Genomic DNA, 17,606 nt, shown 5'->3' on the forward strand with positions numbered 1-17,606 from the left:
CAAATAGAAAGAACAAACAATTCTTTTAACATAAAATCCTGTTTCAACGCATTAAGATAAAATGCATTTTACACAATCTACCATGACAGTCATAGTGGAGGTGTCTTTGTTTCAGATTATCCAAATGAGTGCCCTATAAAATACGAAAATGAGCTTGGAACTACTTTGAACTAATGTCAATTAGTTAATTACAAGGAAAGGTAGTAATTGGATTACAGGTCAAACTAAGTTCCTGTTAAGGCTTCTGTTTGCTACTGTTGGTGCGGTTGTTTGTCTGTTGTTGACCTGACGCTGGCATTTACATTTCTTGTTTGTATGTCTTGTTTTGTTTATTTCAGTGCATTTAAAATTGTGTCCCAAGTTGTTGTCAATTGGTTTCACACCCATTGCCTACACGTGCATACAACTCTTGAAATTATAACAAAATTATACTAATAGAAATGTAACCATGGGTTTCAGTACCAGCATTTCCATATCAATATGTTAAATAACCGAGGGGTGGATTTTGCAAATGGCTCGTGAATAGTACATACAGTGCTTAACATTTACAGACGACAGTATTGTGTATCACCTACCTGTTTGATAAAACAGCAGCCTTAGAAATCATCCATAAAATATACAAATGTGACCTCTTTTAATAAGAAGTTGTACAATTCGGACATCCAAATCATTGACCGCTTTAAGGAAGTGCCTCAAAAGAGCAGAATGGTTACGACACCGTTATTAGACAACAGCGCCACCTTCAGCCAGAATAAGAAAACCAAAGAACAGGCAGACATTTGACTATTAGTTCATGCTCGTGCTGTATAAATTACACGGGGAGAAATGTAATAAGTTTACTGAACTGTTTTGATCGCTGTCATTTTTAAAAATAATATAATGCACGACACCAAACCAAAACAACATATGGCCATAATTAAATTGTTACAAATACTATTTTGGTTTGGATATAATTTCTATCTTGCAATCTTCGCCTTTTTATAAACGTGTGATTTTATAAACAAGATCTGTTACCCCCTTTTTGTTACCTAAGCAAATTGATCCATTTTCTCCCGGCCCCTCCCCCACCACTTGCAATAAATATAAACACGGGATGGAGTTTCTTTGGGAACATGGAGTCTACCCCATGTGCCGTTTTAAGTCCTGGTTTACTAGACTGTTGTCTGCAACCAGTCGTGTTCGCTGTATTATTATTCCACGATATATTGTTAACGTGATATTCGCGTGGATATATTTGTGATCTGTATTAGCATGCTGCTGTAATCGTAGGGCAGAAATTAGACAAAGCATTTACACCTCAATATCATGGCTTTTTACAAGCCACGGCATGGAGTTTTCGCTACGGAATGGATCGGACGGCGCCACGCGCTCCTCTTCCACTTGTCGCAGAATACCCTTCTCTCACATCACATCTGAATGGAAAATGCAGCGTGCTTTCGCTCTAACGCCACACTATTAAAGCGGGCAAATCAGACGGTGAAGTTCAGGCGACGGTGGGTAGGTTTACAAGCACCAGAGGCCTATCAGAAAGGGTAGACCTTACTTCAAGTTCCCGTTTTTTGAGCGCACTGTCACTTTTAAAGCTCGCAGTCACGCCTTTTAGCTAACGACACCGCCCACTTCTATACAGTCCGGCGCGCTGATTGGACGCGGGCGGCGGTCATCGAACGCCCTCTCGGCATCCCATTGGCTCGCCGTTGCCTTTCACTCCAGGCTCTCGCGGGGCTGCTGTGCGAAGATGGCGGCCGAACTGGTAGAAGCGATGGTGAGTAGATGAGATTTTTAAAAATAGTGGAAGTTAAACGAGCCAGTCGAACCGAGATAGATTAAATTACGTTCGTTTAAAGACAACTCGATCTTGTATTCATACTGTGTTATTTTGTGCTCGTACGAGACCGGTGGTAGTCCGTAAAGTGCGTTGGCAATTTGTATATGATGAATGGTCATGTTTCATATCCCATTGAACTGCATACATAGACAACATCAACGGGGCGTCCCAACCGGTCTATTTGCATTTTCAAACGTTAAACTCGAACTTTTCGTTAAACTCGCACCAATAATTTCCCCAAACATTCTAGGCAGGCAGCACACTAGGTTTTGAGACACAGCCAGTGCCGCGTGTGCGTGCGTGCGCGCTCCGGAGCAAGGGACACAGCAGGCTAGCTGGTTAGCCTGTGAAAAAGAAAGATTAGCCTGCTCAACGCAGGCGCTAAAATAAATCTCTGTCTGCAATTTCATGGACTAGTTCACACATGTCATATCTCCACGTGGTGGGCTGTTGTAAAAGGGTCCATGTGTAACCGGTTGGCAACGACAACCGGTTAACCACAACAAAACCATTAGAAGTAACGTTAGCACAGCAATGTACTAGTATGCGTCTAGTTTAGAGTGGTGCAGGTCAATAAAGGTGAATAGTCACATGTACTATTGACAGTCCTTCATGTGGGTCCCTTGACAGGATGCATCATTTAGATATTTGTTTAGTGCCCAACGTAGAACTGCTTTCTCTGATAGGTGGGTGAACAGTATTGCTTTCCTTGTTTTGCAGTAATAGTTTATGTGGTGTGTCATCTGACTTTAATTTGTTCACATTACGTACATGAGCAGGATCATGCTATGATTATTACAATATAATTACAAAAACGTCAAACATTAAATGTTACATGTTGCTGCTATTGTTCTGAAACCTTGTATCACCATAATTTGTGACGTTTCATCATCAGTATTAGTCACCCTTTACGCTTGTCACCGGGTTATGCAAATATCTAACCAATAAAAGTATTTAAAAGTGCTTGGCAACTTTGACAACACAATATTTAATCATTTAAAAAGTCGTGTTTTTTACATTTCCTACAAACAGTAAATTTGGACATCCAAAGTTTCGGCAGGACAGCCACGATATACGAATAAAGTTTGATTGGTTCAGGACCAGTCACCTTAGGCTCAAAAGAATTGTCCCAAGTGGAGTTGAACTAGTGATGGGAATTATGATTCATTTGAGTGAATTGTTCTTTTTCAGTTCCTTCACCAAAATGATTCGTTCACTGATTCGGTCACTGACCATTTCTATAATACGCCAGCAGGTGGCGAAAAAGAGTTGTGTTATATGAATGGACGTATAAACTGATTACTTTCTTAAAACGTGTGTCTCTGATCTAATCATTAAATAAATAAAATAGGTCTAAATAAGTGGTTCAGATGACCAATGCACAAGGTTTTTCTGCATAACTAAAAAGTTAATTGTTTGGTCATTTACACATTCATAAATCTGGGATTATGTTAAACGTAAAGTTTATGTATTTTAAATAAACAAGCGTGCAAAGTAGTTTACCTGTAACTGCGCTTTGCATCTGCTTTCTGCTGATTGCTGAACGAGACTCGCATGCTAAATATCCGACCTACAGCGTACACTCTCGTTCACGAACGACATGTACCAGTTCGTTCAATTCGTTCACGAACGAGATCTATCTCTCTCGTTCAGTCTCAACAGCAACTTGGTCAGTGTGGGCGTATTCGTTCAGTAGAAGATCTAACCAATTACATGTCCCTTCACAGCCGGAACTGGAACGTAATGAAGTCGTTTTTATTTGAAAGAACAATAAATGATACAGAATGCACACAAAACACCTGTGCTTGTAGTACAATATCTGAGTAAACAGGGCTTGACATTTTCCATGCAATAAAAATGACAATGTTAATTTGTCTTTGTTACATTTAACCATCAGCTTGCATTATTTTATTATTTTCGTAAGGATCTTTACATTGTGTCCGTTTCTGTACTTGTTGAACAAGAGACCTCATCTTTCGTTCAAGAGTGAGAAGTAACAGCTCGTTCACGAACAAGAATCAGCGGTCCTTTCGTTCACTCACGAACGAGATGACTGATCGTTCATGAACGAGAATCAGCAGGTCCTTTGACTCCTTTCGTTCATGTACGAACGAGATCTCTCTCGTTCAGACTCAAACACAAGCTCGTTCGTTCAGTGAAGGGCGTATTCGTTCAGCACATTCAACCAATCATATGCTCTGTCAAAGCGCACACTCGAACGCCATTGGCTCGTGCTTTAGACACTCTTTTAAGCCAAGACGCTCTGTGCTCGAGGGAGAGATTTCAGTGAACGAGAAATATGAGTCATTGCATTTCGTGAACGAGAACGATTCGTTCACTTAAAAGATTTGTTCAAAAAGAACGATTCGTTGAAGAACGTAACATCACTAAGTTGAACGTACAACCTTCTAGCTAACAATCCAGATCACCACACGACTGACAAACAAATAAATTAAATGTGTTAAAGCGAACAGTGCAGGATACAGAGCATTTGAAAAGCTTTATTGATCATCTTGTCCCCGTTTCTCATTTTCCTGCCCTCTTTTGTCTTCTCAGAACATGGTGAAAAGTTTCCGGGTCTCTGACCTGCAGACGCTGCTGGCCTCCATGGGTCGCAGTAAAAGCGGGTTGAAGCAAGACTTAGTAGGACGAGCTCTCAGGCTTGTGCAAACGGAGTACAGTCCAGAGCTGCTAAAGAACGTCCGGCAGCTCTATGAGACGCGATACCCCAAAGCATCAGCTTGGCTGGCTGCCCGGCGCCCGGACTCTGTACCCGTAAATTACCCCGCCCTCAACTCCTCGCCCCGAAACGCAGCCCAGGGCGCAGACTACCTCAACGGGATCCCCAAACCAGCGCCACCTCCCGTGACCGAAGTCAAACTGGTGCCCCTACCGTTTTACCACAATTTAGAAACGCTGCTGCCACCCACAGAACTTAGTGAGTAACTTCACTATAACATCAGCACAAATGTTGAATTATAAAAAAATTACAATAGCTGTGCCCAGCAGGTGAGAAAGTATGCAAGCTAGTTCTGTTTTTGTTGCTCTTTGCAGTTGCTCAGAACAGCGAGAAGCTGCAAGAGAGTCAGTGTGTTTTCGAATTAACACCATGCCAAGTGGAACAGATCCGCAACGCCAGGTAAGTTCCTAAAGGCCTTCGCAGTAACAATAAATGAAAATAATTGGGAATATGTATATATAATGCATTTACCTTTTTTGTGCCTGCACAGTGAACTTCGCCCTGGGATGAAATCAGTTCAGGTGGTTCTCAGGTACGACAGTTTCTTTGTTAGCAAAATATCAGGTTCTGCTAAAAGCTTTTAGTCAAAGGTGTTTAATATCTCTGTACTTCTTTCTTCTCCTAGAATCTGTTACACAGACTCTATTGGTGTTCAGGAGGACCAGTATCCTCCCAATATTGCTGTGAAAGTGAATCAGTCCTACTGTCATGTACCGGTAAGTGTTGTGAAATTGGATTAGGGGGAAAGAGTAGAGGGTTTTTATTTGTATGTATGCTTTATTACATTTACTTGTGCTATTGCTTTTGCACATACCACTTTTTTATTTTAATACTTACTGATTAGTTAGTCTTCAACAGTATATGAAATTTCTGTTAGGCAAATAGTTTTTATATCATTACATTATTTATTGAGATTACAGTAAAAAAAACAATCAAACAAATAACTAGACAATATTATTTATTACTTTTTAAGGTGGGGGCAGTGAAAATTTTGGCTGGGCCAGTAAACATTCGAATCACTTGCCCGACCGGGCCAGTAGAAAAAAATCCTTATCGTTGAGCCCTGTCAAGTCAGGCTTTTTTTAACATTGTTGTGCATGAATATTTTGTGGCATTTAGTCTGTGTGTTATATTTATTGGAGCCCTTTAAATTGTTTTTAAATCTCAGAATTGTATGCTTTGTTGTGCTGTGTTGCTGTAAGTTGTACTCTTTATTTCTTTTGGTTTAGGGTTACTACCCTTCCAACAAACCTGGCGTTGAGCCACGCCGGCCCTGTAGACCCGTCAACATAACGCCCTGGTTACACCTTTCCTCAGTCACTAACAGAGTCACAATCACATGGGGCAACTTCGGAAAGGTAAATAGGTTCACTAAGGTTTCAGGTGCACTATATGCATAGTTTATTTTTATTGACATATTTGTGAATGAAGATCAAAAATAATGCCTTGTTTTGACAGAAATGGATACGTTTATAAAAATAAATATGACTTCTTTTGGCCTTTGTTTTGGGTCCAGCGCTACTCGGTGGCAGTGTACCTGGTAAGGGTGTTCACATCTGGAGAGCTCTTCAACCAGCTGAAGCATTGCTCGGTTGAGAGTCCCGAGCGTTGTCGTGAACGCAGTAAGTTTTTCGACTTTAATAGGTCCTCCTAAACTTCTGAATTAAAATATGGTCTAAAATGTACATCAGGAATAAAGTCGCACTTATAGCCAAATCAAAACATTGATGTTTAGTAGAATAATTTGGTTTGTTTGTACACAGTTCAGGACAAGCTGCGATTTGATCCTGAAAGTGAAATTGCCACTACAGGACTGCGAGTGTCTCTCATCTGCCCTGTAAGCGTTCTGTTTATATCTTGTTGTGCACTTGTAAATACTTTTCGCAATGTAGATTGTTAATAGGACTAATGAATCTTTTTCTAATTCAGCTGGTGAAGATGAGGCTGGGAGTGCCATGTCGGGTGCTGACATGCGCCCATCTGCAGTGTTTTGACGCCGTTTTCTTCTTGCAAATGAATGAAAAGAAACCCACGTGGACCTGCCCTGTATGTGACAAACCTGCTCCCTTTGAGCTTCTTACTATTGATGGGTAAGCACGCTACATACTTCACACTTATATGTTGGGTACTGGCTATAATGCTCACCGGAAGTGATTTATGTGTTTGTTCAGGTTGCTCTCCGAGATCCTTAAAGAGACGCCAGAGGATGTTGAGGAGATTGAATATTTGACTGATGGCTCGTGGCGGCCAATCAGAGACGACAAAGAAAAGGAAAGAGAGCGAGAAAACAGTTGCACACCTGACTACCCAGTTGTGGATATATGTAAGAAGACTTTGTGGAAGTTTAGAGACTCTTTATAGAAATAGCATTATAAATAAAATGCAACTGTTTAACATTTAAGGTGTTCCTGAGGCGAATGGCCACTCCCCAGCACACAGCGGCACAAACCAGACCGGGAAGTCTGGATCAAGTGGCACGTCGGCAGGAACCGGTGGGACCAGCAGCGGGTCGGGAGGAGCGGCGGTGGTGGACCTGACTCTGGACGACTCGTCGGAGGAGGAGGGAGGGGGAGGGGCGGAGGAAAGCGAGGACACTGATGATAGCCAGGACAGCCCCGCCCCTAAGAGGGGCAGATACGATTATGACAAAGACCTGGTTACAGCATACTGAGACTTACAGGACATTTAGACTTATAGGGGGTGTAGATGGGATCTGAGCCTTGGAATTTGCAAGAAATGTGTCCCCATGTCCTTTTTGAAAGCAAACACACTCATGCGACGCACACATGCACTGCTGACCTCTGGAGCAGATGGGCATCGTCTTCACATCCATGGAATATCCGTAGATGCCCCGTTAAGCCATTCCCTGCGTCACAATACTGTATTCTCCCTTTAAAGACCACGGAAGAATAAGACCACCACCTTCAATTCTCTATTTCCGGTCCACATTGTGCTTTGACAGAAACCACTTCAACAATCGTAGTCATTTAAGCTCTTACATTTTTTTTATATGGAGCTTTGCGATACTCCTATATAAACCTTCATGATGTTGCAAGATTAAAATAGAAGTGACGTTAGACAAGCCACAGGATCTAAAAAAGTTCCTTTTGTAGAGACAACCACTCATAATCCATGCATTTTCTGTTAGTTCTCAAGCTGTTTATATTCGATGTTTGTTTCATTATGATTTGAGGCCACTCTTTAGAATTTCAACCATCTCTGTCCTTTTTTATTTGACCGTAGAAGTTGACAACCTACCTCAGTCTAAAAGCAGACTTGACCAGAGGGTTATTTAAAGGCTGATAAATCCATGATGTGATTTTTGATTTTCGATCCCTTTTGTTTTTCTTTGCGAGTTTAACAACACTGGAGGGGATTCAGCATTGCGCGTTATTTTGTGGTTGCCCCTTTAGGCATCGTATTAAAAATCAATAAATTGAGTTTTTGGTCAAGTCTCTCGGCAGACAATGTCATCCAACATGCTCTATGCATTATGGTTTAAACCAGACTTGATGTGGCGCACTGTTACAAATCGGCATTCAGAACTGTGAGTACTTCAGAGGGAATGATGTTTTGACATTGATGGTAAGCAAGTAAATATTGTATGACAGACCATGTAATAATGATAATGTATTATTTCTGATCATTTATAAGAGCATTGTATAATTCGCATCAATGTAATTTTTCTTTGTGGAAATGGCAAAATGAGAATCTATCTTTGAGGCATTTGTTCACTTCCAGACTTGACTAGTAAATATTAGGTTATCTTAGCAGGGGATGCTTGTGTTGCTGGCGTTACACCATGTGACATGCATGAACACAGAAATGTAATATTTTCAGTTTTGCAGTTTGACTTTGATTTCTTTTAAGATGAATGGCGGAGCCTGTTGTATGCAGACTATTGACGGGGTGGTTTGTGTTCATTTGTGTTGTGAACAACAGGCTGCGAAGGTTTTGTCATTTGTCTTGTGGACTTGGGTGTTCCTGACCGGCTTCATTCTTAAAGTAGTTTCATTCATTTGTTGGAAAAGTATTTATTGATTTAACGATTTTACCTTGTTTGAATGGCATTTGCTATTATTTGTGCATTTTGCAGCAATTATTGTTTATTTTTAGATGCAGAGATGGTTTGGTTTGAGACTGGTTTATGTCAGTGAAGTTCTTAAAAAGTTGGTTTGTGATGGTAGATACGCTATTTCCTCTCACAGCTGCACATTCAGTTATTTATGACAGAATACAACGGGCTTAGGCAGGACTATGCAGACTTGACCTAAACCACAAAAGAAAGCTTGCGCTAAATGACCAAACCTATGTGGCACATTCAGGCAGTTGATCTGTTGAGGAAGACTCAGGGATGGCTTGTTAGCTCTACTTGTCTTTACAGTTCTTCATGCATGACACTCAATCTTAGATCCAGCGTCGCATACAATATTACCTTAACCATCAGGTTACAGATAAAGCATTTTAACTGCTCTGTTCTGAAAATTGACTGTATATGAAAATATAAAGTGTACGCCCCCAAGGTTTTTGAGAAAGCCACTACACATCTTCTACTGGCAATTGTGCTTTCTTGCAAACGTTTATTTAAACTAATCCTGAATTCTAACTTGAATACGCAGTACTGTATCCTATCTGTGCTTGGGAATGTCTCTACAGAAAAGTATTGCCATGAATGAGGTGAAATAACGTGTATTTTCTGGTTTGTCTTTGGGTCGGCATGGTCTTCCATTTTCTCCTTATAATATGGCCAACTTTTTCTTAAATAGTAAGTGCTGCAGTTGACACTTTCATATAATACACCCCTGATGTAATATGTACCCCTAAAGCTGACCACATTTTTGTAATTGACATTTAAGATAAGGAACTTTTTGAATAGACTTCCATCTTTAGAAACATAGATCAATCAGTTAGAAAAATGTGGATAATGTAAATTTGCTCTCGTTTAAGATAATGGATGGTGATTGATATAAGAAAATATATTTCCTGCTCGGAGGTAACGCAAATGGCCTCTGTGTAGTCAGGTGAGGTTGAAATCTAAGGGTTTATTTCTTTGGGAATGGAGGCATACCCTTTAGTTACAGTGCTTAAGACAGCATGGGCAGTGACTTGCAGTTCTTGTAAATGTTTTGTTTGTGTCTTTTATATGTTCATATTAAAAGCCAATAAAATGAATAATATTTTATCAAATTTTGAATTGCTTCCAGTTGCTGGGCACAAACACGTTGTTATTGGCTACTTAATGCCCTTCATAGGAAAAATGTAAATTGGTCGTCTGCTACAATGTCCATAACGTGGGGCTTGACATGGGAGCGAATCAGTTGTCCTTGTCTGAACTTTACAACAAAACTGTAAAAACTCTTAACACCTGTCAATTATGTGTGCAATTAAACTGATTTAAAATAAATCTAGAATTTGTCTTTCAATGATTTTAATTATTTAGTTTCTCTAATTATTTAAATATATTACCTGTGAAGAAAATGGCTATATTAAAAATAGTTTCTGCTTATATACCGCAGTTAAAATAAAACTGGTAATTTAATTTTAGCCACCATTGTCATAGAAAATGAATAAATACACATTTAAGTAATCTGTGGAGACCATGATAGTCTACGATGATATATAATACGTGTGGGGGTATTCACAGCACAAACAACTGCATTAACCCTTATGAAAATATATGGTTTTATTAGTAGTGTAGTAACCATGTTTTGACTATCAATTCTATTTCCACAGATCTGTACAAATATTGTAGTTAAGCCATGGCTATACTAAAGTGATAGAATTGTAAATTTGTGGTTACTATGATTTTACTACAAATGCCATGATCAGGCTACTAGTAAAGCCATGATGAATTTTCATGAGGAAACAAAAGCATACATGAAACTCTGTGTTATCTATACGTATTCTATTCAAGGTGAGGGTTAGACTTACTAATATGATGAAGAGGCGTTGAAAACTACCTCGGAAAAACAACACACAGCAGTTCTTCAATCAACCACTAGATGTTACGCTTGCTCAAATAATCGCTGCTTTGCGACTCAAATCTCGCGATAACTTAATCGTTCTGACGACAGTTTTCACGAGAGCTCGTGGACGCTTCCTCTTGGTTGGAGAGCGGCGGCTTCCTGATCGGACTTTTTATTACCCCTCCTTCCTTTCTTGGGGGAAATTTCAACTCGAGTTTTCAAGGAACGAAACCACGCGTCCTCTGGGCCAAATAATTTCGGACAGCTTTACGTCGGCAGACCTGTGGCTGCGAACGAGAGGCCTCACTTGTCTTTTTGCCGCCGTATGTCTGTGGGAGCGCTCGCGAGTCAAGAGGCCGTACCGAAGAGATATGCACGCTCTAAAATAAACTGCTTTCCTACACCCTTCATGCACTTTTGCGCATATGGCACTGGCACTTTTGAACGGTCACCTTTATTTTCTTTAATACAGCTTTTGGAGGCATGGCACGGTGTTGAAATTTGGGACTGAAAGATCTTAGAAACTTCAATTTAGCTAAGGTTTGAGTGCTCAATAGACAGTTGCATTTTGAGGGATTGCATGTAAACATAGGCACCTTGTTGTTCTCTTTGATATTGATAGCGGGCAAATATGGCACCCAAAAAGAGACCACTCCCCTTGGTCATAACCCCCACAGGAGAGGGACAGTCCACCAACATAGATGCTGCAGCAGAGTAAGTAGATCATCTGTTATATTTGACTCTTGCTTGGTTACTTCAGCATGTCTCACCCTAAACTGTTCTCTGGTCTTCAGAGCCAACCTTGAGGCCTTGCAGAGGAAATTGGGGGAGCTGGATTTGGACGAACAGCAAAGGAAGCGTCTCGAAGCTTTTCTCACCCAGAAAGCCCAGGTGGGTGAGCTAAAAGATGAAGATTTTGACCCCATATGCGAATTGGGCGCTGGCAATGGTGGGGTGGTCCACAAGGTCCGACACAAGCCCTCAAGACTAGTCATGGCCAGGAAGGTATGTGGTCACCTGCTGCGTTTCTTGGAATGTTATGTTGTCAGAGACTAAACGACTTCATGTCTTTCACAGCTTATACATTTGGAAATCAAACCAGCCATCAGGAACCAGATTATACGAGAGCTGCAGGTTCTACATGAGTGTAACTCACCGTACATTGTAGGGTTTTATGGCGCCTTCTACAGTGATGGAGAAATCAGCATCTGTATGGAGCACATGGTGAGAAAACAGAACTGGGGTTGTTTATAAATTTATATACATTTTGAGATTTATAAAAAATTGAGGTAATGCTATGCAATAAACCCAAAATCTGTCTTTCTACAGGATGGAGGCTCATTGGATCAGGTGCTAAAGGAAGCCAGAAGAATCCCTGAAGAAATTCTTGGCAAAGTTAGCATAGCTGTAAGTATTACCTTCTTTTTCTTTTAAGCCCTTTCTGTTTGTTCACTAAATAAAAATAATAGTATATTGTTCAGCAATTAACACGTATATGTTATGTTGATTGATGAGTTTAGTATTTTTTCAATGTTCACTTAATATTTTAAGTGGTGGTGCTTTCAAGGGGATGTATTCTCAGAGACGGTTTTAGCATGTAGACCGTCTAACTCTTTCCTAGAAGTTGTTCTAAATTCATCGTCTTTAAGCCCTGCCGCTACAGCTGTCCAAACTATGCTTTCGTAACTAGTTTACCACCCTTAATAATACATTTCAAGACAGTTAATGTCTGTCTTTAAATTGCTTCCTGAGAGCAATGTTTTAGTTATTGTGCATAATGCTCTTAAATCGCATAAATCTCTTTGTGAGACCTGTAATAGTTTTGAGTAGTGAAAGGCTGTTAGTTTAGGTATTTGTCAGTTAACCTTATTAATAGACCAATCCATTTTACAACACGTTATTGGCTGCAGTTGATGAACCTAAAAAGTTTGATACTGCCAACTCATCAGGCATTTCAATATTGTTCACATGTCAGGCTGTTGAATAACATTTTAAAATCAAAATTAAAACAAAACTATCAGTTTGTGCTATAAATTCACATGTAAAAAGTTACAGATAACAAACTGCTCTTGTTTTTCGTCTTTCTATCAAAAAGCAAAAATAATAAAATTATGCAGAACCCCTCATCCCAACACTACTATGCACAAACCGCAATATAATAAAGCCTTGACCAAACCCGCAGATGTGCAAAAGCCAGTTACCCAAACTGACACTTTAGTACGCAGACCAAAGAAATATGTGAAGATCTGTTTCTGTGATGCATTCATTTACAATGCGTATAGTAAACTGTACTAAGAAGTTTTGTAAAGACTAGGCTATGTGAAATGTTCTGTTAATGAAGGCGGATGCCACATTGACAGAACAATAAACACTGTTAATGTTATTTGCATATCACACTGTTACATCTCTTTCCACAGGTACTCCGAGGACTCGCGTATCTTCGGGAGAAGCACCAAATAATGCACAGAGGTACTTTTAGAGCAACATTCCTAGCTAATATCTTTGACAACATACATGTACGTACAGGCGTAAGACACGGGCAGGAAGTACGCCCATTAAAGCATCTATTGAAATCTCATAAGAAGCTTTAAAATGATTATTATTGAGATTAGTCCTTGCTTTTATAAATAGTATTCTGGTTTCATGTTGACGCCCACCAGATACGTCATCAAACTTGGACTATGTTGGGACTTTTAATTTCAAGTAGAGCACCAGGTCTTTGTGTCTGGCACAAACCAACACATGAAGGATAAAGTGTGCCTGAAGCAAGCTCGTTTGAAGCAAGCATTAAAACGGCAAAGCCTATGAGGGTCTGGTGGAGCCATGCTGGGTTAGACAGGGAGGGTCAGGTCTTTTAGTTGTGCTGTTGTGGCAGGGAATGCTCGCTCTCTTGCAAGGAGCTGTCGAAGAGCCCAGCCGGTAATTACAGCCTCTCGGATGTGATTACATGGCACCCTGCAACCCCCTCCCTTCTTTTTCTCCCAGTGGGTGTCAGGGCAGAAGGAGGACCCTCCACGTGTGGAGTCGTTGCATGTCCACACTGTTATTTGCTCTTCTTGCCCTATGTTTAAATGGAGGGAGGTGGAAAGTGCAAATGCTTTCTTGTCTTTCCTCTTTGCTCAGCTCAGCGTTGTCGGAGCTAGGTTGCAGTATGCGCAGCATCTTGTGAAATGTTTTTGCTGGGCGTGCAAGGAAAGGGCAGTTGAGTGGGGCTTAAGGAAGAAAAAGCAGGTGGTGCTGCTGGGATTTGGACCCTGGCCCTCTCTTCCTCCCCCCAGTGTCATCATCCCCCCATCTAACATGGTCTCTTTCTGGTCCCTTTAGACGTTAAGCCCTCCAACATCCTGGTGAACTCGCGCGGTGAGATCAAACTGTGCGACTTTGGCGTGAGTGGCCAGCTCATCGACTCCATGGCCAACTCCTTCGTTGGAACACGGTCGTACATGTCGGTGAGTCACCCTCCCACTTCCCTCCCCAACCACCCGCCCTTTTCGTTCCAAGACCTGAGCCAGTGCCCAGGATTCTTCCATGTGGTGAGGAGGAGGGCACTGCCAAGTTTAAGCCCACTCCTCCTGGCCACCTGGAGGGTGCGTGCCCCACCCTGGTGCAGCTTTTGACTTGCTCTCTGCTCTGTGCCTTGACAGCCGGAGAGACTCCAGGGCACACACTATTCGGTTCAGTCAGACGTGTGGAGCATGGGCCTGTCGCTGGTTGAGCTGGCTATTGGACGCTACCCTATCCCCCCACCCGATGCCAAAGAACTGGAGGCCATATTTGGCCGGCCAGTACTGGACGCAGGTGGGGCAGAAGGCCACAGCATGTCTCCGAGACCGAGGCCTCCAGGACGACCGGTCAGCGGTAGGACCTAATTTTGTTTTTCACTTCAGGACAGTGAAGTTGATGCAATATTAGCATTGCTTTTAGTACAATTTTGTGTTATATAAGCAATGCATTAGAACTACTTCACAGATACCATATCTACGTAAAATATACATTTTAGTCAAGCCTTGCATATTCTTTTCCCTTAGGACACGGAATGGACAGTAGGCCAGCCATGGCTATATTTGAGCTACTGGACTACATTGTCAATGAGGTCAGAGAAAATGCTTAGCATGCAACTTGTTTACTTTGTGTCTTTTTTGCCTTCTATAGTATTTTTATATAGCAGTATGTACTTCATGCAGCAGTCTTGTCCGTCCTTTATGTGTTTCCCTCCTGTCTTTTCATTTGCAGCCACCACCCAAGCTGCCCCATGGCGTCTTCACCACTGACTTTGAGGAGTTTGTGACGAAATGGTGAGCTCCTGTATTTGTTTCCTCTGCAATGTGTGGTGTTTTTTTTTAAATCACAATGACTGACTTGGCATTAGAGTTTAAAACGCAAAGAGATCTGAGCTGAGTGTTGTTTCCAGAGATCATATATTATATAATTATGAGGGAAAAAGTAAAAAAAAAGGTTTCAGTAGGCAAAACTCCAAAAAAAGTTTGTGCATTTCTTGGATCCTAATAGACTTCTGATTTAACAATTGTGTCATTTTGAGGTTTTGTGTTTGTCCTATTTATTGTTTCTTGTGTTCCACAGCCTCATGAAGAACCCTGCTGACAGGGCTGACCTCAAGATGTTAATGGTACGTATATTTTTATTCATTGTAGCTTTATATGAAGGTACATGGTAACATGCACTATATGGACAAAAGTATTGGGACGGCCCCTTCTAACAAACATGTTCATCTTTTTCGTGTTATACTATACAAAACCATGTTAAAGAATTTCGTTTCCATCTTTGTTACAACAGATTTGGAAAGGCCTTTTTCTGTTCCAAAATTACTGTACCCCAGTGTACAAGGGATTGATGGGTTTGGGTGATGAGTATGTGGCTCAAATTCTGTAAATCATACTGAAGGTGTTCAGCTGGAGCTTTATACAGACCAGTCACGTTCTTCAGCACTAGACTGAATTTATTTAGATTTATAGATTTATTTTTGAATCTTCATAGAAATGAGTAATCAACTGGGACATCCCAATACTTTTGTCCATATAGAGTATGACAATGTTTTCAGAGAACCTTAACAAAAATATCTAGAAACAAAACAAAGGGGATTAGCGTGGTTTGAGTGGGCTCCAGCTAATGCTTTTGGATAAGTCTCACTCTCTGTGGAGTTAAAGACATGTTTTGAACACACATTCAGTAATGTGTGGTTGCCGATTTTTGGCCATGATTGTACAACGAGTAACTCGAGTTAAGACTTGAGTTTGAAGTATGTTCTCCCCCCTCCCACTCATTTGGGTGCTTGAGCCGGTTTTAATGCTTGTAGTTACTTACACCAGGATATCACAGTATATTAAGTAAGATAATCTCTTATAGACAATACATTTACTTGATGATGATCATAATCAAGGCTGGTCTTTATGACTTTAGGTTTGCTTATGAAAATTTATATTTTTTGACTGAAGCATTTAATCACATGATATTTGCATCCAGGGCCACACGTTCATCAAGAGGGCCGAGGTTGAGGAGGTGGATTTTGCTGGATGGTTGTGTAAAACCATGGGTCTTCACCAGCCCAGCACACCCACTCATAGCGCTGAATGAATGCTGGTTCACAGCGTAGCCACCAATGCCGGTTTCATCCACCTCTCTACTTTGCTCCCTTCTTCTCTCACAGGCCTGTATGCTTGTAAGCCTCCGTCACACTGCTGTGCACTCTTTTGCCGTTTTCTGCTTGCTCTTCCCTTCTGCTGCAGTGCTTTCTGAGGGCATTGTTTTAATACGGAGCTTCTAGTGTTGGAACACTTAGTCATTTAAATGAATACTAAGATTAGGGTCACTTAAGTGAAGTGGCTTTATTTTTAAAGACCAGATTATTCAGGAATGTGTCCAAAATGGGTAAAGATCAGATGGGTTTTTGTTCATGCAATAGCTGTTTCGTTAATTTTATCTTTTTTTGTCAGGGTTGATTTACAAATTCATAATATTATTCTTTATTGCTTAAGTGCTATTTATTGGCAGTTAGCGTCACACTGTGTAAAATGCATAGCCTGGTTCAATGGCAGACATCTGAGAATCAACTGCTATTTGCATTAAAAAATTGAAAACCAAAGAGGGCTACTGTGGATCATACAAGTTTAATTACGAAGGAGATTATAAAAATATATCAAGGCCAAATCAACAACACCTCAGGTATAGGTGTTCATCTCTCAAAATGCTTCGTTGTAAGTTCAAAAACGTTGATCCTGATCATATATTTTGATTGATATTTTATCAACACTTGTATTCCCCCAACAGTGGATCTCAAATGCTTTCATCATCTTTCTAAAATTTGACATTCTTATATTTCTTGGTTTTGTAGTCCTCTTAATATCCAACGGTTTCTTGCTTTATTTTTCAACTTTAAAATGAACCTCAGAAAGGTATATTTGGAAAGACGTGTTTAATTTGTTTCAATGTTCTGTTATCTTAGATTTTTTTTGAGCTCAAGACAATAGTGCTTTTCCTAAAAATCCCTGTGAACCTTATAATAACATCTAAGCTACTCCAACCAGGTCCAGAACATGTACCCTGAGACTCATCCTCATTGGTATAAAGTAACGTCTCAGGCCGCCATGTATAGCGCTATGCAGATCAAATGGACCTCAGAAGATTATTGACGTATTAGTTGGTCTTATAAATACACGGGTGTTATAGATGGGCGTTGTGAAATGTGGCTAAAGCCCACTTGTTCTGGATAGCTTGGTGTTTCTTTTTTCTCTCTAGTACTTTTCAGTAATGTTGAAACTGTATTACTGCACACTGGCATTCAGCTTAGACCGAGTGAATGCGTCGCCACACTTATGTGTATAAAAATATGTACAGTACACACGGTACTGTTTTTCAGTCTTAAAAAATAGCATTTTATGTTTTTTTTTTGTCTAGTGCAAAGAAGAGGATATAAGTCATTTTATTACCATATGGAATGTGTTGAATACAATTCTAATATAAAAATAAAACTTATTTGTGAATGATTATTTTGCTGCAATTATTGGAAATAATATTGTATTTATAATATTGTTTATGCATATTAAAATGGTTAATT

General features: G+C 40.4%; 2 protein-coding genes across 2 annotated transcripts; both read left to right on the plus strand.

Moving 5' to 3' along the window:
- Nucleotides 1-1,699: 1,699 nt before the first annotated feature.
- On the plus strand, nt 1,700-9,963 carry pias4a (protein inhibitor of activated STAT, 4a). Its single transcript, XM_057326351.1, has 11 exons — nt 1,700-1,765; nt 4,385-4,766; nt 4,883-4,967; nt 5,059-5,100; nt 5,194-5,284; nt 5,798-5,926; nt 6,085-6,190; nt 6,332-6,405; nt 6,498-6,658; nt 6,740-6,891; nt 6,971-9,963. The coding sequence occupies exons 1-11, from the start codon at nt 1,739-1,741 to the stop codon at nt 7,237-7,239; spliced, it is 1,518 nt and encodes a 505-aa protein (XP_057182334.1). The 5' UTR covers nt 1,700-1,738; the 3' UTR covers nt 7,240-9,963.
- Nucleotides 9,964-10,651: 688 nt separating this feature from the next.
- On the plus strand, nt 10,652-17,536 carry map2k2a (mitogen-activated protein kinase kinase 2a). The gene is made up of 11 exons (XM_057326352.1): nt 10,652-11,248; nt 11,329-11,539; nt 11,612-11,758; nt 11,864-11,941; nt 12,952-13,003; nt 13,859-13,983; nt 14,179-14,392; nt 14,563-14,627; nt 14,768-14,829; nt 15,116-15,161; nt 16,016-17,536. The coding sequence occupies exons 1-11, from the start codon at nt 11,166-11,168 to the stop codon at nt 16,124-16,126; spliced, it is 1,194 nt and encodes a 397-aa protein (XP_057182335.1). The 5' UTR covers nt 10,652-11,165; the 3' UTR covers nt 16,127-17,536.
- The last annotated feature ends 70 nt before the right edge of the window (nt 17,537-17,606 follow it).

The sequence above is a fragment of the Triplophysa rosa genome, linkage group LG25 (genome assembly GCF_024868665.1).
Source record: "Triplophysa rosa linkage group LG25, Trosa_1v2, whole genome shotgun sequence".
NCBI lineage: Eukaryota > Metazoa > Chordata > Actinopteri > Cypriniformes > Nemacheilidae > Triplophysa > Triplophysa rosa.